General features: G+C 33.9%; 2 protein-coding genes across 2 annotated transcripts; one reads left to right on the forward strand and one right to left on the reverse strand.

Annotated features, from left to right (window-relative positions):
• Nucleotides 1-3694: 3694 nt before the first annotated feature.
• Nucleotides 3695-5055, reverse strand: LOC111415458 (HCLS1-associated protein X-1). The gene is made up of 6 exons (XM_023047155.2): nt 4841-5055; nt 4745-4780; nt 4534-4685; nt 4316-4478; nt 4129-4261; nt 3695-4077 (listed from the first exon to the last, which is right to left on the reverse strand). The coding sequence occupies exons 1-6, from the start codon at nt 4912-4914 to the stop codon at nt 3829-3831; spliced, it is 807 nt and encodes a 268-aa protein (XP_022902923.2). The 5' UTR covers nt 4915-5055; the 3' UTR covers nt 3695-3828.
• A 394-nt stretch (nt 5056-5449) lies between these two features.
• LOC111415457 (cGMP-dependent 3',5'-cyclic phosphodiesterase-like) lies at nt 5450-24089 on the forward strand. Its single transcript, XM_023047154.2, has 7 exons — nt 5450-5804; nt 5954-6223; nt 6277-6541; nt 6788-7144; nt 22344-23170; nt 23223-23614; nt 23669-24089. Exons 2-7 carry the CDS (start codon nt 6005-6007, stop codon nt 23919-23921), a joined length of 2313 nt encoding a protein of 770 aa, XP_022902922.1. The 5' UTR covers nt 5450-5804; nt 5954-6004; the 3' UTR covers nt 23922-24089.
• Nucleotides 24090-24233: the final 144 nt, after the last annotated feature.

Genomic DNA, 24233 nt, shown 5'->3' on the forward strand with positions numbered 1-24233 from the left:
GTTGGAAAGAGAAAATGTGGTTAAGAGATTTAAGAAAATTGCATACAAATTTGATTTTACGAGTTATTCCTGTGCTTTAGTTCCACCAGCTTTAATCGGCAGACTTTCTTCAATAATTTACAAGATAAAATAACAATTCCACAGTTCACACACCACCTAAAATTTATCATCAAAATGTGTTAAGCAAATAGGAAGTGTTACATCTAGTGAAAGAGGAATTATTATGATTGTTATGGTTAATGTAATTATGTGACACCCATGTTAATTCTTTCCAGAGTACATTTCAAGTCCCACATGCTTATTGGTACTCCAAAAAAATCCATTGGCGGCGAAAATCCATCTGTGTGGTCTAATGAAAGGCTTTTTGCTATTAATTCTTGATCACAAATCGCACATTTTGATTCCAGCGATTAACTTAGCAAACGAAAATAGCGTTGTAATGCTAAGTCATCCCACTTTACATAAGCTTCAATCGTGCAGTGTTTGGTCCTTTCAAATCGTCTTATAATGTTACCTTAAAGAGCTGGGCTACTAGAACATGCTGGAAAATTAATTAGCTTATGATATTGCTGGAGTACAGAAAAAGCATTTAGTAAATCTTTTACTAAGGAGAATATGGAAAAAGGATTTTAGGTGACGAGCATTCATTTCTTCAATGACCAAGTTTTTCGATTCGATGAATTTCTATCCTCATTTGTCACTAACCGAGAATTTAGACATGACACTTCAGGATGTGATATCAATTCCTCCAATCCCCACTGCAGCAGTGCAGGTACGATACTATCAGCACCAGGAGCTTTGAAAAGTGAAAAGCTGTTTGTTGCCCACCTCATTTTATCATGTGTGCAGATCTTCTCAGCTAACAGCCAGTTTTCTGCAGTCGGTGTGTGGTTGGTGTCTCCATGAGCTACTATAGAGTCCACCGAACCTACGAAAAAAATGCACATTCATTAGAAGGTGTAAGCTTTGTAGAAGGTTGTCGATAAAGCAACCGTCATCCTTTTGCAATAAACCTATTCGCCGATCCGGGTCTGAGGCCAGAACCCTTTTAAGACGAGAAAGTTCGTTTCCAGTTTCTCTTCTTTCGACGAACACTTTTTTTAAACTTCGATAATTTGCCTTTATAGCAGTTCCAATCAGAATGTAATCTCGAGCTTTTGGCTTTATTGAAGGCTGCTCTGACCTCCCTCTTAAGGTCGCTGAGCTCAGTGCACCACCACAGAGTGGCACGTCTTGAATCAGCTTCCAGATGGAGTGGGCAAACCTTTTTATACGCAATTGTCAGGGAATCTGTCAAGTCCAAAGATTGTTCCTCAATATCCCTGCTCAAATTGGGCCGGATTAACCTTATATCGCTCAAACACCCTGATAATACCGACTTAAACTTGTTCACGTCAGTATTCCTGGGTCTTTTTTCTACCTAGATCAAAAGTGATCCACCTGCGGTGCTGACATTGAAACCAAGTCAGAGACTTTCCAGTTAATTCCACCAAGATATCAAGATCCAACTGTATCGAAGCCACGTCTTCAGCATAGGCCAAAACACCAGACTTAAATGTGTTTATTAAGTCGGTAATAAATATTACAAAATGTAAAACGTTTCTCCGCAGTAGAAAAGAAATTGAACCTAAAACTCCATTACAGCTTCTTACCTTTATAATCTTGTACGAAGATGTTTTTCCAAACTTGAGAATCGCGATTCAAATACTCCTTACTATTTCAGTATTAATTGCTAGCTGTGAACATTCGTTTCAGAACAAAAGTTGTAGCAAATTTTATTCTTAACAACATTGCTCTCTTGCACTTTTGCTCTTTGATGCGTCAATATCAAGAAAAACGTGAAAACATGAAAATTGAATGAATTTGTTGCATTTTCAAGTTGTTAATGGTGATACTCGAGGAATGGAGCATATTCCAAAAAAACTTTTGGAACAATAGTTAGAGCAAATTTTATTCTTAACAATACTGCCTTCTTGCGATTTTTTCCTTAAATCCGTCAATATCAAGAAAAATACGACAATATGAAAATTTGGTGTTGTTGAATTTTCCAGGTCTTAATGGTAACACTCGGGAAACGGGGCATTTTCAAAAAAAAACTTTTAGAACAAAAGTTGTAGCAAATTTTATTCTTAACAACATTGTTCTCTTGCACTTTTGCTCTTTGATGCGTCAATAACAAGAAAAATACGAAAATATGATAATTGGATGAATTTGTCGAATTTTCAAATTGGTAATGGTTACACTTGGGAAACGAAGTATGTTGCAAACAAACTTTTGGAACAATAGTTATAGCAAATTTTATTCTTAACAATATTGCTCTCGTACACTTTTACTGTTAGATGCGTCAATAACAAAAAAAGTACGAAAATATGAAAATTGGATGAATTTGTTGAATTTTTAAGTTCTTAATGGTAACACTCAAGAAACGGGGCATTTTCAAAAAAACACTTTTAAAACAAAAGTTGTAGCAAATTTTATTCTTAACAACATTGTTCTCTTGCACTTTTGCTCTTTGATGCGTCAATAACAAGAAAAATACGAAAATATGATAATTGGATGAATTTGTCGAATTTTCAAATTGGTAATGGTTACACTTGGGAAACGAAGTATGTTGCAAACAAACTTTTGGAACAATAGTTATAGCAAATTTTATTCTTAACAATATTGCTCTCGTACACTTTTACTGTTAGATGCGTCAATAACAAGAAAAGTACGAAAATATGAAAATTGGATGACTGTTGAATTTTTGAGTTCTTAATGGTAACACTCAAGAAACGGGGCATTTTCAAAAAAACACTTTTAAAACAAAAGTTGTAGCAAATTTTATTCTTAACAACATTGTTCTCTTGCACTTTTGCTCTTTGATGCGTCAATAACAAGAAAAATACGAAAATATGATAATTGGATGAATTTGTCGAATTTTCAAATTGGTAATGGTTACACTTGGGAAACGAAGTATGTTGCAAACAAACTTTTGGAACAATAGTTATAGCAAATTTTATTCTTAACAATATTGCTCTCGTACACTTTTACTGTTAGATGCGTCAATAACAAAAAAAGTACGAAAATATGAAAATTGGATGAATTTGTTGAATTTTTAAGTTCTTAATGGTAACACTCAAGAAACGGGGCATTTTCAAAAAAACACTTTTAAAACAAAAGTTGTAGCAAATTTTATTCTTAACAACATTGTTCTCTTGCACGTTTGCTCTTTGATGCGTCAATAACAAGAAAAATACGAAAATATGAAAATTGGATGAATTTGTCGAATTTTCAAATTGGTAATGGTTACACTTGGGAAACGAAGTATGTTGCAAACAAACTTTTGGAACAATAGTTATAGCAAATTTTATTCTTAACAATATTGCTCTCGTACACTTTTACTGTTAGATGCGTCAATAACAAGAAAAGTACGAAAATATGAAAATTGGATGAATTTGTTGAATTTTTAAGTTCTTAATGGTAACACTCAAGAAACGGGGCATTTTCCATAAAAACGTTTGGAACAATAGTTGTAGCAAATTCTATTCTTAACAATATTGCTCTCTCACACTTCTGCTCTCAGATGCGTCAATATCAAGAAAAATGCAATTTCTATATCATCTTTTTTATTTATGTAAAACGATTTTTAAAAAAGGAAAATTTTGAGAAAAAAAATGATATTTCAAAAATGTCCTGAGGTAAAACACTCTCCCTTAATTCATATTTTTTATTAATTATTTAAAAAGGCAATATTTACAATCATACACAACAAATAATATTTTATAAACTATATTTCTTTTTAAGTTATTCTCTTTCGTTTCGTTTATTTTATATATATTCTCCTCCCTAACTAAAATATTTATCAAATGGGAACCAATTGTGTGGTTTTTTAGGTTCTATCCTATCATTACCACTACTTTTCAAAAAACCAGCTAACTCATTTTCATCCATATTAACTAAATTCTCTGTAACAACTTGTTTTCCATCTTTATCTGTTCTTGTTATCACTGTATATTCCTTATCACCCCATTTTTTAGTTACTACATTTTCTTGATTACCTTGACTATCCTTTACAGTTCTTTGAGTCTCAATTGACTAAAAACATTAAAAATTAAAAAAAATCAAAATAAAAATAAAAGAAAATACCCCATCAGAATTCCTTATTGTTTTTGAAGACATACTTTGCCCAAAAGATTTAAAAATACTTTGGTTGGGTGGTTTATAAGGAGTTAAAGAATTTTTTTCTTTAAACATTGAATCCAAATCATTTGGTTGTATTCTATGAATAAAATAATCAAAATGAGGAAGTTTTTTAATGATTTTAAAATCTTACTGTCCATCTACATCATCATCAGAACGTTTTTGGACATCTGCATTAGGTACATGATAACCAGGCTTTAAAAACTGATCTCTCAACGAGTTCCCTTGAGGGGGTTCATCTGAGCCTTCTAAAAAATCGCCAAATTGCGTTCCAACAGAATTTCGATCGCTAAACCCTAAATCAACAAGGATTTAATTTAGGAATAAAAATGTATTAAATTTAGATTATACCAAAAAAGGAGTCATCATGATGAAATCCAAAATTCTTCAACATATCCTCCATTTGTTTCTCAAAGTACTTTTGCATTTCAATCGGATTAGAGAAGATTTGGAAACCAAATGGTTCATTTTCCCTTGGGTTTTGATCAGATGGATCATATTCGCTGCAAAAAATAAAATTACAGTTTACCAGTTATCAAATTACAATCCAATTTCAATTTACTCTAATTCGTCTTCATCAGTTCTCAAGTAATGGGACCTAAAACGATACAATTACGCAATTTGTTCAAGAATTTTAATTTTAATATGTCATAAATACCTCGAGTTGTAATCGTGGTTGCTTTCTCTTTGCGATGGAAGAAAAAGGCCTTTAAAGAAACCGAAAAGATCCATTATTGTGACGAAACGAAATAGTTTTTAACAGAAATTTTATGTGTTGCGTATTAATTTAACACGAAACGACGTCCAATTGTGTCTGATGAAATGATCTAGATTCTTCTGAATGTCAACAACAGCTGATTAATGACAGGACTGCTGTCACAGGAGATTAAATTTGAAGTGGTTTTAACTTAGTTTAAATTTAGCATTTAGAAATATAATATATAACAATTAATTAAAAAAGTAACACAATTAATAAAAAAAATCGTTTATTAGAGTATGAGAATTAATTTAAATGTTAATTTATAGGTTAGGTTTGTATTTGACAAAATTGTAGCTACCAACTAGACGTTAAAAAATTCTTCAATAAATCTTTATTATTATTGTTTATTAAACGAAGATAAGAAATGTTATAGTTTTATTTAAACCTAAAAGCTTAATAAGAGAGATTTTTAATTAATTCAATATTAATTTTAAAATTTTTACATTTAAATTTGACAGATAGTGTTGGTCAAAATTCAAAGTTGCCAACGTTTCGACTTAAATAACCACCGTGTTTAATTACAAAATTACATTTACATCTTCTTAAAAGTATTGATTATTGCTTTATCTGTGAATTCGAATAAATTATTAAGCATTTGAGATTAAATTAGCGTTTTCATTAAAATCTTAATGGTGTATTGTCTCAGTACAAAAAAATCTAACAAAACAAACGTTTAATTTACTACCTATAAAAAAGGAGATAAAAGGATTACAAATAAATACCTTGTGACTGTGTGTGATCCTAGATAAACTATATTAATCACATCTGCTCAATTAAATTAGGTCAGAAGCTAAATAACAGAAGGGAAAATATTTGATATCATAAACTATGGCTTCTATTTGGATACAAAATTTATCTCTTTGTGAGTTACTGTTTTTTATATAATGTTATCTATATTATAGTCTCGTTTATAGTCATGGTAATAACGGTATATATCCATAGTTTTCGAAGTGTTTATTAGTTATCAAAACTTGATGTAACCTATATCTAATCTAAAACTTTTTTTGGCAGATAAAGTCAAAATTTTTCGTATCCCACTTCTATTAAACGAACGATACCACCATGGAGTGCATACCTAAGTACAAACCTATAAAGAGAATCAGAAAGAACCTGTTTGAGCCGCCGCCGTACTGTAAAACGTTCGATCGAAAAATGGCATTAAAACATTCCGCATGTATCCCTGTTAAACTTGAAGTTTCTGATCCCTCTAAGATATTACAACTGGTTGAAACAATGAATGATGCCAACTCTAAAGGTTTAGAGAAAAAAATAAATAGATATGTAAGTTAATATTAATTAAAAGCAAACAGAAAAAGTGATAAGATTTTTTTAAGCTTCAAAGAGAAACTGAATCTCAGCTGGTTTTTTTAATTGGCATAATGCTAAATGAAGCAACAATACAGGTCGTTGGTCCTGAAAAGATTGACAGAAGAAAATGTAAACTTTCCGAAGATGTTGTAGAAAATTTGTGTTCAGAATCTCTCGATTATTATACAATGGAGAATTTGAATCAGGTGTTTCAAACAATGATTTTGGGAATTACAGGGACAGATGATTTTAAGTCGGTTATTGTTCCTATTTGTGGTAAAACACAATCAGGTAATTACTTATAACAAAAAAATTTGTATTCAAAACATAAAAAGTCCTTATTTTTAATTAAATATAATTCAATTTTCCTTTGCACACGAGGTCCTGATCAAAGAACATGAAATATTCCAAGGAATTCAAACTTAGGACTCAAGAATTAACACACACCCAATCTAAATAATTCTAACTTAATTCTTATTATTAAATTTCTTTCTTTTATTCATAATTTGTATAATAAATCGATTAATTAATTTTTAGGTCCTGCTGTAGTTTTAGCATGTATAATAAATCCGAAAAAAGAGACTGAATTCTGTGTGAAATTGGTCAATGAAACGTTTAAATTTTGTTTAACGGTCTTATTAAATACAACAGCCTCTGAAGAAGAATCTAGAGCTCGACAAGCATGTCAAACGCTTTTGGATGTAGCGAAAAAGCTGTTTCAACATTTAGACGATTTTGATGATCTTCTCAGAGAAATTATGGTGGAAGCGCGGAATCTAGTCAATGCTGAACGGTGTTCGTTATTTTTAATCGATAGCAGTGGGGAGAATCTAGTCGCTAAAGTGTTTGATGGTAGCAGTGAGGGTGTTGATGTGAAAATATCCAAAAATATGGGTATGTATCAAAATTTTTTTAATAATAGACGTTGTTTTTAAATTTTAAAATGCGTCGATTGAACTATAGTACTAATAAATATAATATAAATAATTAATGGATTGACAAAATAGGTTCAATCCACCTAAAAGATTAATAATCTTGATAAATCTTCAAATTTTGAATACATTTTACTCTAAACAGGAATAAAATCAGTTTTCACCTATTAAATTGTTTCTAATTATAACAAAAAATGTGATGTAATTAAACTAATTGGGATTATGTATGATAACATTGTATTGTTTTTTGTCAAACTAATAATACCAATTCATCAGATTCAAAAGCGGTTCGTCCTTGAAATTTTTTTTATGGTGTTGAGTACATTTTTTTGTTTCTCAATCAAATTGTTACCAATAACTTAAGTAAAGGTGTAATGAAGGGCAAAAACAGGATTTTTAATGAACTTCCAAGACATCCAGGAAATTACCGGTGTGAAGACAGCAGTAAAAATTTCCGATGATACCCGAACGCCCATAGACGTCCGTAATATCGGACACATGGGGGCTCAATTTTTTCGAACAAAGAAACATTACATTATCAACTTAAGAAGTTAATTACAGTATATTAAAAGTAATTAGACAAAATTAAAATATATTTATCACTAATATCAAGGTACAATGAGCAATTTTAATTAAAATAACAGGCTCCAGCTCCTTTATTGGTTCGAAGATCCGAACCAAAGTTTATATACGCCTTCTAGGCATGATAAGAAGTATATTTATCGAAAGAAATTCCACTTGTAAAGGGTCCGCGGGGGTGAAGTACCTCGCAGTAGATTATAATTTGCTCTACCGCCCTTATTGGTTCGAAGATCCGAACCAAACGTTATATACGCCTTCTAGACATGATAAAAAATATATTTATCGAAAGAAATTCCACTTGCATAGGGACCGCGGGGGTGAACTACCCACCAGTAGATTTTAATTACCCCTACCGCCCTTATTCGGTTGAAGATCCGAACCAAACTTTACACAAATCTTCTAGACTACATTAGAATCAAATATCCGTTAACAATTTGCACTTGCATAGGGACCGCGGGGGTGAACTACCTACCAGTAGATTTTAATTACCCCTACCACCCTTATTCGGTCGAAGATCCGAACCAAACTTTACACAAATCTTCTAGACTACATTAGAATCAAATATCCGTTAACAATTTTCACTTGCATAGGGACCGCGGGGGTGAACTACCCACCAGTAGATTTTAATTACCCCTACCGCCCTGCAGCAGCAGTAGGTAGCAACCTACTGCTATAGTTTTTATTACACCCTATAATTATCCCAAAAAATAGGTTGACTTTGATAAAAGTTATTAGCACCTAACATGTTTCGTTTTCGAGTTATTTTGGTTTGAAGTTTCTTTTGGCAAATTATACTATATGCTACTTTTTACTATAATAATAATAATAATACATCCTTTATTTTCAATGGTACAATACATTATTATCAAAAAAAAATATATATACAGGTGTATCTGAATGACATGCCCAAACTTCAGGGGGTGATTCTTTAGGCAATTTTAAGGGTACTTTGATATATAAACCATGGGCGACTTGGGCTCCCCTAAGGAGCTACACCCCTCCAAAAATAGCGGAAAATTTTGGTTTAATTTTTTTTCTGAAAAACCATAAACGCTAGAACAACGAAATTTGGGGAATATGTTTAACTGGTAGTAGGGCACGTATTCACCCTATTTGGACTTTCAACCTATCCTTCTAAACTACTAAACGTAACCACCCCCTTTACATTTTTGCTAAAATTTTTGTATGCAGAGGGTAAATACATTAAAGAAAAAATTACATAGGTAGATGAAAGTATCCTAAAACTTTTTTGTCTCTCTAAAATTTTTCCAAAAACGACTAATTTTTGAGAAAAAAAATAATAAAGCAACACTGCCCGTTCAACAACGGGGTTGTCGATCAAAAGTTGGAATGAATTTTTAATGAAAAAATCTTAGTAGGCTTTGTCAGAAATATTTTTGACGTTTAAATGTCAGTGGTTTTCTTACTATTATTATTGTTTTTCAAATTAATTTATGAATAAAGTTCTACCGCATTTACGCTCGTTCACTCGACGTTTCAAAATTTTAAATAAAACAATAATAATAGTAAGAAAACCACTGACATTTAAACGTCAAAAATATTTCTGACAAAGATTGCTAAGCCTGCTAAGATTTTTTCTTTAAAAATGCATTCCAACTTTCGATTAACAACGCTACAGCTTAACAGTTAGTGTTTGCTTAATTAATTTTTTTCTCAGAAACTATTAACTTTTCGAAGAACATCAGAGTGGCAAAAAAGTTTTAGAATATCTTCGTCTATCTAAATAAAATATTTCCAATGTATTTATCATCGTCATAAAAAAGATCTAGACAAAAATTGAACGGGGGTGGTTATGTTTAGTAACTTAGAAGGGAAGATTGAAAGTACAAATAGGCTCGAAACATGCCCTATTATAAGCTAACCATATTTCCCAAATTTCATTTACTTGGTGTTAATGGTTTTCGGGCAAAATAAAATAAACCAAAATTTTTCGCCATTTTTGAAGGGGCGTAGCTCCGGAGGGGAGTCGAAATCGCTGATAGTTTATATGAGAAAGTACCCTTAAAATTGCCTAAAGAAGTTTGGGCACGTCATTCAGATACACCCTGTATATACAGGGTGAGTCAGAAAGAATGGGAAATCCGAATACTGGAGACACTAGACACCAAAATATGACGATTTAACCTAACATGTCTTATACAAATGTCGGTGGTTTTTAATACACAGGGTGTTGAAAGTTAAATTTTTATTTCGAAATTTCTTGATAATTTTGAAGGTTTTTGTACTATTAACATAAAATTTGGTAGTTAGATGTTTTCAAGCATGAGAAATACGAATTTGATATTTGTTTTGTGATTACTCGTAGAGGGCGCTAGATACACACTGTACGTTTAAGATATCAAGTCATGACTATTTTGTCAGTTGAGGTATGGTGAATTAGAACCAGAAATCTGAAGGAATTTTCAATTCTGCACAAAAAAGGTACTCTTGCTTACATTGTCTAAGTCTACTGGTTTCCAAGTTATCTGCTTTTAATTATTTCAAAGTAATTTTAAGGTTAACATTTAAAATCAGTAACACACAGTAACTATAGCAATTAGTAACGATAATAATCGATAACAATAACAATAGAATATTGTGACCATTTTCAAAAATCCAGTTGACTTAAATCTGGATTTCTCATTGTTAAACAACTCATTATGTCGTGGCATTGTCAAATTGGTAATAAAATTGGTAAAAATGATTATTGCACACGGAAATTAGATCAATGTTGACAATTAACAAGCAATTGTCGAAACATAAGCGGAAAAATATCCCAACTTTGCTTATGTTAAAAAATAAATATTTTAGAAGAAAAAATACATTTAAACATTTAAAAGTAAATAATTCGAAAACCGATAGACTTAGACAATTTCAATAAAAGTACCTTTTTTATGTAAAATTGAACGCTCTTTGTGATTTGCAGCTCTTATTGGTCATAGCTGTCGAGCCAAAAAACTTATGATTTGATTTATCAAACGAGCAGCGTGTATCTAGCGCCCTCTACGAGCAATAACAAAACAAGTTTCAAATTCGTATTTCTCATGCTCGAAAACATAAAACTACCACATTTTATGTTAATAGTACAAAAACTTTCAAAATTATCAAGAAATTTCGAAAAAAAAATTTAACTTTCAACACCCTATGCCTCGAAAACCACTGACATTTGTATAAGAGATGTTACGTTAAATCATCATATTTTGGTATCTAGTATCTCCGGTATTCGGATTTCCCATTCTTTCTGACTCACCCTGTATATACATATTTATATATCAATAAAAAGCAGAACTAAAACAAAATAAATGTTTGGCAGAAAAAAGGTGCGGGGTCAAATTGCCACAAAAGTGGTATTTGTTCTTCCACCCAGCCCCATTACAAAAACCCGATTGTACGCTGAGCAGAATATTGCAAATATTTACATATTCCTTCAACTGCGCTTCAATAATTCTTTCAGCCAATTTTCCTAAAACAGGCAGAATACTTATTGGTCTTAAGTGACCAAACTCTGTAACATTTGACTTTTTTGGTAATGGTTTGACCTAAGATCGTTTCCAACATGCAGGGAAGATAGTTTCTGCAAGACAAGCATTTATTAAATGAGTAAGATATGGTACTATATGCGGGGAGCACAATTGAACACATGAAATGTTTAGACCATCAACGCCCGCACAGTTTTTTCGAAGTGATGAAATAACCTGTAACACATAGTCTTCACTAACCTCACGGAACTTGAATGAATTGTTATTAACTGGATTGGAAATGTAAAAGTCATACAACTCCCGACACATTGGCATTGCAGGAATAGAGTCTACAAAAAAATCATTAATAATTTGTTGCGGATCTTTTAAACAATCGGGAATTATTGTTTTTCGCATTGGAGCTACATTTACATGCCTTAAAAAGTTCCACATTTCTCGACCATGATAAGCACATTTCCCAAGAGTATACTCAAAATATGCACGCTTTTCCCTACGAATCGCTTGATTTGTTAAATTACGCAAGGACTTGTAATATTCCCATGTCGCTTGACTATTACTTTTCTTAAAAGACCCATATGCAGAATCTTTGAGACGCTGCATTTTTCGAATTGTGTAAGTCAACCATGGGGCCGGCGCACATAAGGCCGTATTATCAATTTACGACGACAAAAATGTAAACTATGATTTTATTTGATATTCTGATCAAAAATGCTTATGTAGAGCCTATTTCATAATTATCTTTCAGAAAAATACCTAATTAGAGTTAGTTGGTATCAGGTGCTTATAGTATGTTCTAATTAAAAAAAAACAGTTCAAAGTCAAATTGTTACTAGACAAAATAAGAAAAAAATGCCAATATACATGTGGCCTCAAAGGCATTATTTTCGATATACAGGGTGGAAAAGTTTCAATTATTCGAATTTTGCGTTTTTCTCCAGTATCTTCTGAAATAATTGTTTCAAATTTGATACATTTATTGTCTTTTAGAATCTCTATAAGAAAATATTAATACCGTCTATGGCAGTACACAGGGTGTTCATTTTTTTAGTGTCCGATCCATATACGTTCCGGAACCTTTTCTTTTTGAGTACCCTGTACAGATTCTGATATTATATTCCAACTACCTGTCCTTTTATTCGCCTTTTTGGTGTTTTGGATTATTATCGAATTTGTTGTTGAAAATAGATAAAAATCTTCATATATCCTTGGTGCGCATGAATGGCTATTTTTGTAAATAACTCGAAAACAATGACAAATTCGAAATGCAAAACACCAGTACAGTTGTAGAAAATGACAGAGATTTTGAAGGTTATCAGAATGTATGCAGCTAAAAAAATAAATGGTCACCCTCAATGGTCACCTCATTTTGTCGATTACTACCATCCGTACCCCCTGAAGTATTTTCATATCATTCATTAACACCCTGTATAGTTTGAATTAGTAACATAAGTACATAATGTACAATTTTGATTAAAACATTATTTTATATAATATTATTGTTGGTTAAGTCCATCATAACACGTTAAAAAAAGTTTTTTTAACGCGTTGACTGTATTGCTTAACGTGTTACGATTTTAATATTTAATGTTAATTTTACTTCTAATGTCTGATGTAATCTTGTTTAATTGAAAATTTTGACAAGCTCTCCCAAGACGGCTAGGTAGCCGAAACTAGTAAGAGCAAATGAGTAAAAATCACCGGAGTATACGAAAACAGATTTTTCAAGTTACTATTATTTTATATGCACATCCTCATCATCGTTATTATCATCAGACTCCTCACCATTACCTTCATCATCATCACCAAAGTAAGTATGTTGCCTTAGCATGCTTAATACAACTTCATTGAATTGGGTTTTACTTTTTTTAGTTTTTTTTCGATTATTTGTCACAATAGGGTCCGAAGATACAAGCATCCAGTTAAATATGTCAGTATTGGTGTTGATCCTTGAAGTTTTTCGGGAGTGATATTGTCTCAATTTTTTGTACTCTTTATGGCCTGTCTCAATTACGTCTTCTGATAGTTGACCCACTGGCAAAGGTAAAGATTTTATGATATCAGCTCCATGTATTAATAGTTTGTGAACACTGGCACTCATTTTGTACCAACCATAAAGCGACACAGCGATTTGTGCTGTTTCAAAACAATAGTTTTTAAATATATCTTCTTTAACGTAGTGCCCACAAGAAATGATGGACAGTATATTTGCAAATCTTTCTATTAATTTTTTATCGATTCCTGTTATTTGGGAAACAAGCAAAGGATTCTTAAAAAATTTCCGCGCTGAGTTTCCGTCGTTACTATTACCTCCACCTTGTTTTGGCTGATCAACTACGAGGCCCAATTTCTTATAAAATTCGGCCGCTATTTGATTTTTTCTTTCCTTTACTTTTTCTTTGTCATTTTCGCCCCTTGCTTGCCACTTCTGTAACTCCAATTTATATGCTATATGCAGTAAATATTCATAGCATCTAAGATGTGCATGAAGTATAGAAATTCCATATTTAAATGTGTCTTCATAACAGACTCTGTTCTTTAGTTTCTCTAGATCATTTAAATCTTTAGGAGTAGCCTTACACACATTGCACGCTTGTGAACTTGAAGTATCAGTCAAAATGTTGACTGTCTTTCCATCCAGCATCGTACATATGGGAATATGTATAAATTTTATTTGCTTAGTTCCTAGAACGATTATCGTGGGCTCCAATTTCAATATTTGTGTTTGTACTTCGTTATATTCTTCTTTTACATTTTGGACATTTTCTTTCTTTATTTTAAATCCAATTGGACGGCAATACCTTGTCGATGATGGTGTCGTATTCTTCCAATATATTTTTTTGTTACTGCCATTAGATTCACACATTTGTAGTGGCACGATCGTACACAAAATGATGTTGGAATCCGCATATTCCGAATTATTGGCGAAATTTTGTTTGTAAATACTGTGTCCACCGCTGCCATCTAAGCCCCATTTATAATAAACTTCGATAGTATCACAGTCCTCCGAAATATTTTGAAGTATTACATCAGCCTGCACTTGTGCTAAACGTTGCGTAGTATGTATAAGAAGATCTATCACTGGTATCACAGCCTCGTTCTCAGTTATCATAATATTTGTTGGATAACACTTCCTCTTTGTCTCTGCTATCACATGATATGAGGGATAAATATCAGCCCCTCTTTCTTTTGCTCCAAGTCGCATCGTTATGTAATCCTCTTTTGTCAACTCAAGATCCACTATAAGAGCTAAAGCTTCTTCAGGGCTGTACGGTCTTATATTAGCAAAGGATGACGTATCTTGCACCTTTTTCATTTTTTTTAATGTGTTGGGCGAAGATTGTATTGCTAATTTCACAACCTGGGCTGCCGTTCTTTTGCCTGATTTCACCAAGCTTGATTCTGCAGCCAAGCACAGTGTTTCTGAACAGAGATTTGATACAATTGGTTCAACATGTCGTTGCTTACTGCGTTGAGAGCTCTCTTCGAATAATTTTCTTGGCCTGCCTCGCTTCTTTGGTGCTGTTGCTGGAAGCTGTGGTGGCTGTATGTCCGGGAGTTTCAAGTCTTCATTAAGCCATTTCATATGCTTGTTGTTAAAACGCTCGTACATATAATTACAACCTCGCCATTTCGTCAAAACCTTCGTAACAAACACTTTGACCACAAGTTTTATTTGTTTTGTACAATTTTCAGAAAGTTCACTAATGCTAAACTTGTCCAATATATACTGTAATAATTGTTCATTACACTTTAATGACGATAACTTATAAAACTGTTTATTTTTTAACACTATGAACAGTTCTTTTCTCTTAATCTTTATTTTCATTAAAGCGGGGTCGCCACAACCTGAAAAATACCCTTTATTTAACGAAGGGGGAAACAAGGGGACTTCTATTTTATTTTTTGATGTTATTTATAAGATATTTTTTTGAACTAGTAAAAAAAAATTGGTGTACTTTTTGGAACTTTTTATATAATTCTAGCTAAAGTTGACATTTCAAAATTTTTTGAAGAAAATAATAAATGTTATATAATGTGCATCATATCTAAACTACGAACAACTGTTAAGTTGACAGTAGTGGCAGATTAAAGTACATACCTGACGCTTCAATATCCATATTGAAAAACTAACGATTTTAAATTTAGGAAAATATTACGAACGTAATTACTCTGTCAACAATTCACGCGTAACTAAGTGTATTCCCCGTGCAAAAGATAAGCCAACTTTGCGCACACGGGTAGGCTATTCTGTTACGTTAACAAACAAAAATTTTACGGTTCATGTCTGACTAGATTATAATGAACATTTTGAAGATATTTGTGATTAGTTTAAAGATAAAACTTATATCTATTTTTGTCGTCGTAATTTAGTTATTTGTCCTTATGTGCGGCGGTTTAGTGAAACGGGCGGTAATAATAGGCACATGCCGATCCATCAAATCAATTAAAAGAGTATTAAGATACTACACTATATCAAATATATTAAAAAAAGGTAGTTGAAATAAACCAGATTGAAAGCGATAGTAATCAAAATTATTATAAGATCTGAAGGTTCGCAAATAGGAACAAGACTCTACGTTTTATATCTAGTAAACAATAGACCAAGTCATGGTCAGATGCATTAAAGTAACTAACGCCACTATCAAGAACCAAATTAAGATCAGATATAAAAATTAAATCAATTAAAGTTGAAGAGGAAGCTGTAACGCGAGAGGCCGTTTGAATTATTTGAGTTACACCAAAAGAATTCATTAAATCAAGCAGTACTGCAGGCCAGGAACCACCACAAGCCATAAGGTTAACATTAAAGTCGCCCACAGCAGTAACGATATCATGCTCAGAGCATATCGTACTTAAATCATTCTCTAATTCCGAAACAAAGGGAGCTGGAGCCAATTATTTTAATTAAAATTGCTTGATATTAGTGATAAATATATTTTCATTTTGTCTAAGTACTTTTAATATACTGTAATTAACTTCTTAAGTTGATAATGTAATGTTTCTTTGTTCAAAAAAGTTGAGCCCCCGTGTGTCCGGTATTACGGACGTCTATGGGCGTTCGGGTATCATCGGAAATTTTTACTGCTGTCTTCACACCGGTCAAGAAATTGTGTATCATTGAATATAAACTGGCCGGCAAAAAAAAACCGGCCACTATAAATTAACCAAAACTTCAAAGCTGGCTTTTTCGCGAACCGCGAATTCGATTTTGATGATTCTTTTTTTGATCGAAAGGTTGATTCTTCGGTAATAATCCTGCGATAGAAATTTTTATTCAGATTTTAATTTGAACATATACGGGCTGCAAGAATGAGAAAAACTTTTTTTCTCGAAATTTGTAATACCCTGTGGGGTACAGCTGTTACAGCAGATGGTGTTAACTGGAATGAAACGGTAGCCCAATCTTTTCTGAACATTTTCTTTTTTTTATTCACTGTTATCTCTGTTACTAACGGAGATGCAGTGTTTTAAAGCGAACGCCTGTGAAAACAAGACAAACAAACATAAAAAATATAATTTCGAATAGTAAGTTGACAGTTGTTAAAGATTTCCACAGTCTTTTAACATAATAGCAATGCCGTTGTCAGTCACTGACGTTGCGCGTATTGTTAGTTTAGATTGTTACTTTGACAACAGCAGTTGATGACCGATTTATTGTTCTAAACACTCTGAGGAATCGTAGAACGACAGCTGTAGAAACTCGGCACCGTCTTCAAATGGTGCGTAGGGTTGACGTAAGTGAAAGAACCATTCATCGAAGACTTGCTGAAAGTGATCTGACTGCAAGAAGAATTGCCAAAAGACCGGGGCTGCTCCAGAGACATCGGCTAGCACCTCTTCAATTTGGGCGCGTACATATGAACAATGGGGTAAGGTGCTCTTCACTGACGAGTCCCGATTTTGTCTCTGGTCATGTGATGGTTGAGAACGAGTGTGGAGATGTCGCACACAGGCGAATTTTTTAAAAATCTTGGCCAAAATTGGAAAAATTTAAGGAATAAGATGCGGAAGTAACGGACCAGCCTGTATATAAAAATGTAATAATAATCTTTATTATGCTAATAACCCGAAGGCATAGGTAGATACAATTAAGTAAAATCGCAGTATATCATAAAATACTTCATCCTTGTTAATTGTATAGATATTTTTTAATTTCCACCAATTTTGAAGTAAAAAAATTGACAAAAATATCTTTTTGGCCAAGATTTTTAACTAATTCGCTTCTGTGCGTCGTAATGAAAAGTTTGCGACCTGCACAATTTCGGAAAGAGTACCTTTCCATGGAAGTTCTATTCCCACGGAATAGAACGGATTCATGCTAATGCATGACAATGCGCGACCGCACGTAGCACGTGTGGTTAGCGAATATCTTGATGAGGTAGGGTATTGAACGGATGGAGTGGCCACCGTGCAGCCCGGGCCATAACCCTATCGAATATCTTTGGGACCAACTTCAGAGACGCATTCGTCGTCGTCCTGTCCTACCGGACAACCTTCAAGAGAGTTACGAATTGCTCTTGAAGAAGAGTTTGCCGCAATTCCTCAGGAATCAATTACGAACCTAATCAGTTCGATGCCGCGGCGACCACATGAGGTTATTTTGGCTCGTGGGAGCACGCGCTATTAATTTTCGTGTTATTATTAATTCGCTACTGCCGGGGCAAAAGGTCATAAGTCTATTTTTTTTAATATGGCGTTATTCTTCATATTGAACAATTGTATCAACATGAAGAATTCAAATTTGCCTCAAACGCCATATTTAAAAAAAATAGACTTATGACCTGATTCTTATGACTTTATGAAAAGTGATTCGGGTACCCAGCTTTTGTTGTCAAGGTCGGTGATTTACACTTTTAATAAAGATTAAAAATCTGTATAGGTAATCTGTACATCCTTCATTGTAAATTCCCGGCCACACCGAGCTTCTTCTACAGCTGTCATTCTGCGATTGCTTAGAACAATAAAACGGTCATCAGCTACTATTGTCACTCGTCTTGTTTTCACAGGCGATCGCTATAAAATACTGCATCTTCGTTAGTAACAGAGATAATAAAGTGAATAAAAAAACAAAATGCTCAGAGAAAATTGGGCTACCGTTTGATTCCAGTTACCACCCTCGGCTGTAGCAGCTGCACCTCACAGTGTATTACAAATTTCGAGAAAAAAAGTTTTTCTCATTCTTGCACTCTGTATATTAATATCCGTATCAAATTAATATCCGAATAAAAATTTCTATCGCAGGATTATTACAGAAGAATCAACGTTTCGATCAAAAAAAGAATCATAAAAATCGAATGAGTGGTTCGCGAGAAAGCCAGCTTTGAAATTTGGCTAAATTTTAGTGGTCGGTTTTTTTTTCAGTCAGTGTATTTAATGTATAACAATAAATACAGCTATAGGAAGCTACGTTTTATTGGAAAACTAAAAAAAATATAATTAAAAAGTCATAAAGGCTAAGTACCTTAATCGTATACCCTTTCTTCATCATTGTTCATAATCCAAATTATTTAAAATGGAATTTAGACTTTTTGTACCTTATTCAAGCTTTTTTTAAAATGCATAGATATATTTGCCAATATAGGTCCTTGATGAACCTTAGTATTGCTCCAAAGTCTTGTTTCTTTATGTCAGTAGGTGTCAGGCAAACCTTTCCGAAAATTTTGAGTCTTAGGCGACCTCTGGCGACATAGTCACACAGAATGTGTTTTCAGCTTGTCCAAAGTTGAAGAGATGGTATGTTAAGCGCGTATAGCCGGTCAGGAGATCTGACAGCGACCTTAGGTCCCCTTTTCTGAGGCATAAAACCTCTTTGGATTTCTTTTGCGACAGAGTCTCTTCTCCTGTGTGTATCCTGGAAGTTCTTTCCAGCGGCAGGCTACCTTTGAGTCCATCGATGTATTAATCACTTGTTTTATGTTGCTTTTTTTTTAGTCCTCAGCCGGGTTAGTGTCCAATAAAGAGGGTCCTCGCTGCCTCTTTGGCCATCTTCTGTGCCTTTTCATTACCCACAATATCTTTGTGATCTGGAAATGAGTAACTTCATTACTCTTGAGACATGAACCTAACACGTGGAGGAGTTATCCTGACGTATTGGTGAGCATACCGATATTACGTCTTCAAAACTGAGCAAACTGTTTCTATATCATAGTTTGATGAGGCTTAAAATATTTTGGTCTATAGGTTGGATTAAAGACGTAACATTAGAAGATAAGAATTTTACAAAGATTATCCCATCTTTAGACCTCAGTTTTGTTGCTGGTGTGTAGAGTCTCTGCCATAAGATTCTGTTTTACCTGTAAAAGGAGACAGAATCTTGGTGAGGTGTTTTGCAAGCTGATACGTAGGAGAATTTATAGTACTGACAATAGGGCATAGCGGGACATCTGGTTTATGGATCTTAAGTAACCCATATATTCTTGGAGGTACTGGGGATTGTACTTATAAACTTCTCTGTTGTTCTGCCGGGTATTTTCTCGGTTGGGTCCTTCTTTAATTTTTTGTAGGTGGCTGGATTGTAGGTGGTCAATCATCTAATTTATTATATTAAATTTTATTATTATATTTTAGGATCATCATTCATATTAGACAAACACACTCCGTCCTCCTCTGATGATCAGGATTCTGAGTCAATTATTTCTTCGTTCGAACTGTCACATATTCTTAAATCCATATCACGTACTTCTTCTTCTTCTTAAAACCAGGGGTATCCACTTGGTGTCTGGGCTTATATAGCCCTTTTACCACCAGTCACAATTTTTTTTTGTTGTATCAGTTTATTCTCACATAAGGTAGCCCTGTGGGGGATAAAGTTCCAAAGATCAGAGACAATTCAAATAAACAGAACTACCGGAAGGGGGGAATGATCCTTCCTTACTACCTTAACCCACCAAACCACTTTTACTTGCTTAAGCACCTATAACCCACCGTTATGCCTATAACCCACCGAACGGCGACAGATGTACATCCCCGGGTCAACCCCTCGAAAGGATGAACATCTACCGAACAGTGATCCATGCATTAAAATAAAATCAAACAAAGATTCCTATCTTGCACAAAAAATAAAAAAGCATTCTCAAAACTCTAGCGTTATTGGTTGCCAAAAGCATACTAACATTATATGGAGGAAAAATGCCCTCCCTTCTCAGCTTAACAAACATTCTACTTCTGTCCAACTCATAAGTTTCACATGCCAAAATAATGTGGTTAAGATCACAGAGAATTTTGTGACAACTGCAGTTTGGAGAATCTACCATGCCAATCCTGTACAGATGTGCAGGAAACATGCCATGTCCCACTCTCATGCGATTAATTGTAGATATCATGTGTTTAGATTCTGAACGTAATTGCTTATACCATGCCCCTTCTCTGACATCCCTCTTAATCAACCACAAGGCTCTGCCCTTGAATCTGCTGCTATCATCCCAATTCCGCTGCCATGAATCCAATACATCCCTCTTTAGTTCGTGGACAATGTCACCAACGTCCTTGCGTATCTGATACCATGGACCAGTGTCACCCGCTGCCAGACCATCCGCCCTCTCATTACCAACAATTCCCACATGGCCAGGAATCCAAGCCAACTCAATCTTCAGTTCTTCCACAGTACACTGCCAGCTAAGTTCTTTAACTTTGTTCACCAGATAATGTACCTTCGTCTTTCTTCCCATGGCCACCTCCAATGCACGGATCACACTCAACGAATCCGTGAATATCACCACTGGTGACACCCTGTTTGTCTTTACATAGTCCATCGCCCACCATACAGCAAACAATTCTGCCACAAATATGTTAGCATGATCCGACATTTTTCCGGAATGGGACAACTCCAAGTCGGGCGCATATACTCCAAAATGGACTCGTTTGGTTGGATCCCCCGTCACCGAAGCATCTGTAAAAATAAACTTTGCACCCGGCCACGACGACTGAACTTCCCGATTAAATACAGCATTATAGTTAAAGCTAACTGCAGGCAATGTTTGTCTAAGTTTAGCACAGACTAAATCGGTTCTCACCTTGGGGGCATGCACATACACCTCAAAATCTACTCTGAACATGTCCAACACATTAGTGCGTCGCATATCTACTATTCTTGGTAGCAGGGTTTCGTATCTCTTTATAATCAGTGCTACTCTACTATCAGCCACCCTACCATTTCCATGTAGTTGGCTCAAATTTTCCATTAGATTTCCTACCGAACCAGATCTACGCATAAGGTTTTTCACAACAAATTTATCCATTAACAGGCGCAACCTTAAATCCAATGGCATAATATTCGCTTCCACCAATAGTGCATTAGTTGGTGTAGATCTAATTGCACCAGTAATAGCCCTCGCTGCCTGGAGCTGAATGCCAGCTAACTTCCTAAACACGAGAACTGGGACAGGCAACATCAACCAAGTAACAAACTCCAGTCTAGACTGGATAAGTACCTTATAGAGTAGCGCAGAAACCATCGGACCACATCCCCATCTAGTTGATGAAAGAGACCTCAGCAGATTAAGTGCCTTCTGACAGCTATTTACAATATAGTTCACATGCTCCCTCCAAGACAGCCTCACATTCAGATGTACACCCAAGTATACTGTGTTCACCGTCGTTGCGATATTTTCGCCCCTTAGCCTAATTGGAGGGATGAGTTCAGGTCTTCTCCTGCGGCTAAAAAACATTGCCTTCGACTTACTAGGTGCCAGACTCAAATTTCGTTCCTCGAGAAAACTCGCTGTCACATTCAATGCATCGTTCATGATCTCAACTGCCAATTCAATGGAAAATAACGATATCACGTAGATCTTCCCTTAATGGCTTTTTCCTTTCGAAACTCTTCAAACCCAAAGAAACCACGCAGAATCTAAGATATGAGCTGTGATATGCATCTATTCTCGTGCTGCATTTTTCCAAATTTTTAACAATAAAGACAACTTTATAAATTCAGCCAATGATATGAACTTTGAATTCTATTCTTAACTCATACAGTACAAACTCGAGCGAAATGAGCATGATTAATGATTGCTACCCGACGATAAAGGGTTAAACATCGTTAAAAACTACAGCTAAATTTGTTTTTTCTTACTCACCAATAACGTTATTTTTTTTAAATAGGTATAGCCGGTCATGTTTATAAAACTGGAAAACTAATGAATATTACAGATGTTTATCACAATCCATTCTTTTATAAAAAACTTGATGAGATGACTGATTTTCGTACGAAAAATATTTTATGTTTTCCGATACGAGATGAAAAAGGAATCATAGGTGTTGCTCAACTTTGTAATAAAAAAGACGGAACCTTTACCGTAGACGATGAAGATGTCGCGAAGTCTTTTAGTGCTTATTGTGGTTTGGCAATAATGCATATGATAGCGTATAAACGAATGCAAGAAGCTCAAATAAAGACTCAATTAAGCAATGAATTAATGATGTATCATATGAAAATCGACGACGATATGTTTAAGAAATATCTTAAATGTAAAATTAAAACGACGAAATTTCCGACGTTCGACGAATTTAATTTCTTGCCTAGACAAATTGATTATAATGATAGTCCGTGTTACACTATTGAAATGTTTAAAGATTTGAATCTTGTTGAAAAGTTCGGAATTAAAATGGACTTGTTGACAAGATTTATTTTGTACGTTATGAAAGGATACAGGGATACGCCGTATCATAATTGGAGACACGCTTTTAGTGTTACGCATTTCGCTTACACGTTAATTAAGAAATGTAAGTTAATTGAGAAAAATTTCCTTACACATTTGGAAGCGTTGGCTCTTCTAACATCATGTTTGGGGCATGACGTTGATCATCGGGGAACAACGAACGCTTTTCAATTGAAAATTGGATCTCCTTTAGCAAATTTGTATTCGAGTGAAGGTTCCGTTATGGAAAGGCATCATTTATCACAAACAATTTGCATTTTAAATACTCAAGTAAGAGACATTTTTAAAATAAAATACACAAACTTAAATATTTTTTTTTTAGAAATGTAACTTTTTAGAATGTCTTGATAATCAAAGTTATGAACTTTGTATAGATTATATCAAAGATAACATTTTAGCAACAGATTTAGCAAATCATTTCAAAATTTACCCCGAATTAGAACAATTTATTGATGATAGATTCATTAAGGAACAAATGGACCACCGCAGACTTCTTTTTTCACTTATAATGACTTGTTCTGATTTATCAGATCAAACGAAAGGTTTTAAAACATCTAAAGAGGTCGCCCAACTTGTCTACGAAGAATTCTTCAATCAAGGCGATTTAGAAAAGAAAATGGGTAATAAACCTTTAGATATGATGGATCGGGAAAAAGCTTCAATTCCCGATTTACAAATTCAATTCTTAGAGGATGTTTGCCTCCCAGCTTATAAGTATGACACAAATTTTTTTTAAAACCATTATTTTACTAATTATTTTTAATTTAGTGTTCTAGCTCATTTATTTCCAAAAACATTATGTTTTCTTGATATTTTACAAGAAACCATAACTTATTGGGAAGCGTCGAAAACCGTTTTTGAGATGCATGCATTAAGGGGACAACGTTCCTTCGATATATTAATGTGTCCAACGCTTGAAGATGAAATTGAGGAAATTTTGCATCCTCCTGAAGAAATCGAGGAGGAAATATGTCATGATGATGTACCGTATTCGTTTGATCAAGATCCGAGTACCGCGTGAATTATTATTCATTACACCGTTAAAACGTTAAGTTTTAAGACATGGTTGTGCATTTGATGATGGTTACCTGTTAAGTATATTTAAAAAGAAAAAAAATATATAAAGTTGTAACTGAGTGATAAGAGTAATAATAATAAAATAAATGTTTTTAGCACTTTTTGAAAGTTACGTTATGTTGTTTTAATTCTTAGATCTAGATTATTTATTAGATCTCTCTATTAATGATGTTGAAAATTAAAGTATTGGATGTTTTATTTGTTGTTTTATTTTATATCTTATAGAACTAATTAAACTTAGCATAAATTTCCAATA

The sequence above is a fragment of the Onthophagus taurus genome, chromosome 6 (assembly GCF_036711975.1).
Source record: "Onthophagus taurus isolate NC chromosome 6, IU_Otau_3.0, whole genome shotgun sequence".
In the NCBI taxonomy this organism is placed as follows: domain Eukaryota; kingdom Metazoa; phylum Arthropoda; class Insecta; order Coleoptera; family Scarabaeidae; genus Onthophagus; species Onthophagus taurus.

Bases quoted from the DNA above. Each gene is read 5' to 3' on its own strand.
- LOC111415457 (XM_023047154.2), top strand. From the start codon at position 6,005: ATGGAGTGCATACCTAAGTACAAACCTATAAAGAGAATCAGAAAGAAC. The intron at 6,542-6,787 runs GTAATTACTTAT...ATTAATTTTTAG, and splicing joins TTGTGGTAAAACACAATCAG to GTCCTGCTGTAGTTTTAGCA. The intron at 23,171-23,222 runs GTAAGAGACATT...TTTTTTTTTTAG, and splicing joins TTTGCATTTTAAATACTCAA to AAATGTAACTTTTTAGAATG.
- LOC111415458 (XM_023047155.2), bottom strand. From the start codon at position 4,914: ATGGATCTTTTCGGTTTCTTTAAAGGCCTTTTTCTTCCATCGCAAAGA. The intron at 4,686-4,744 runs GTAAATTGAAAT...TATTTTTTGCAG, and splicing joins ACTGATGAAGACGAATTAGA to CGAATATGATCCATCTGATC. The intron at 4,262-4,315 runs GTAAGATTTTAA...TTTTATTCATAG, and splicing joins GATGATGATGTAGATGGACA to AATACAACCAAATGATTTGG.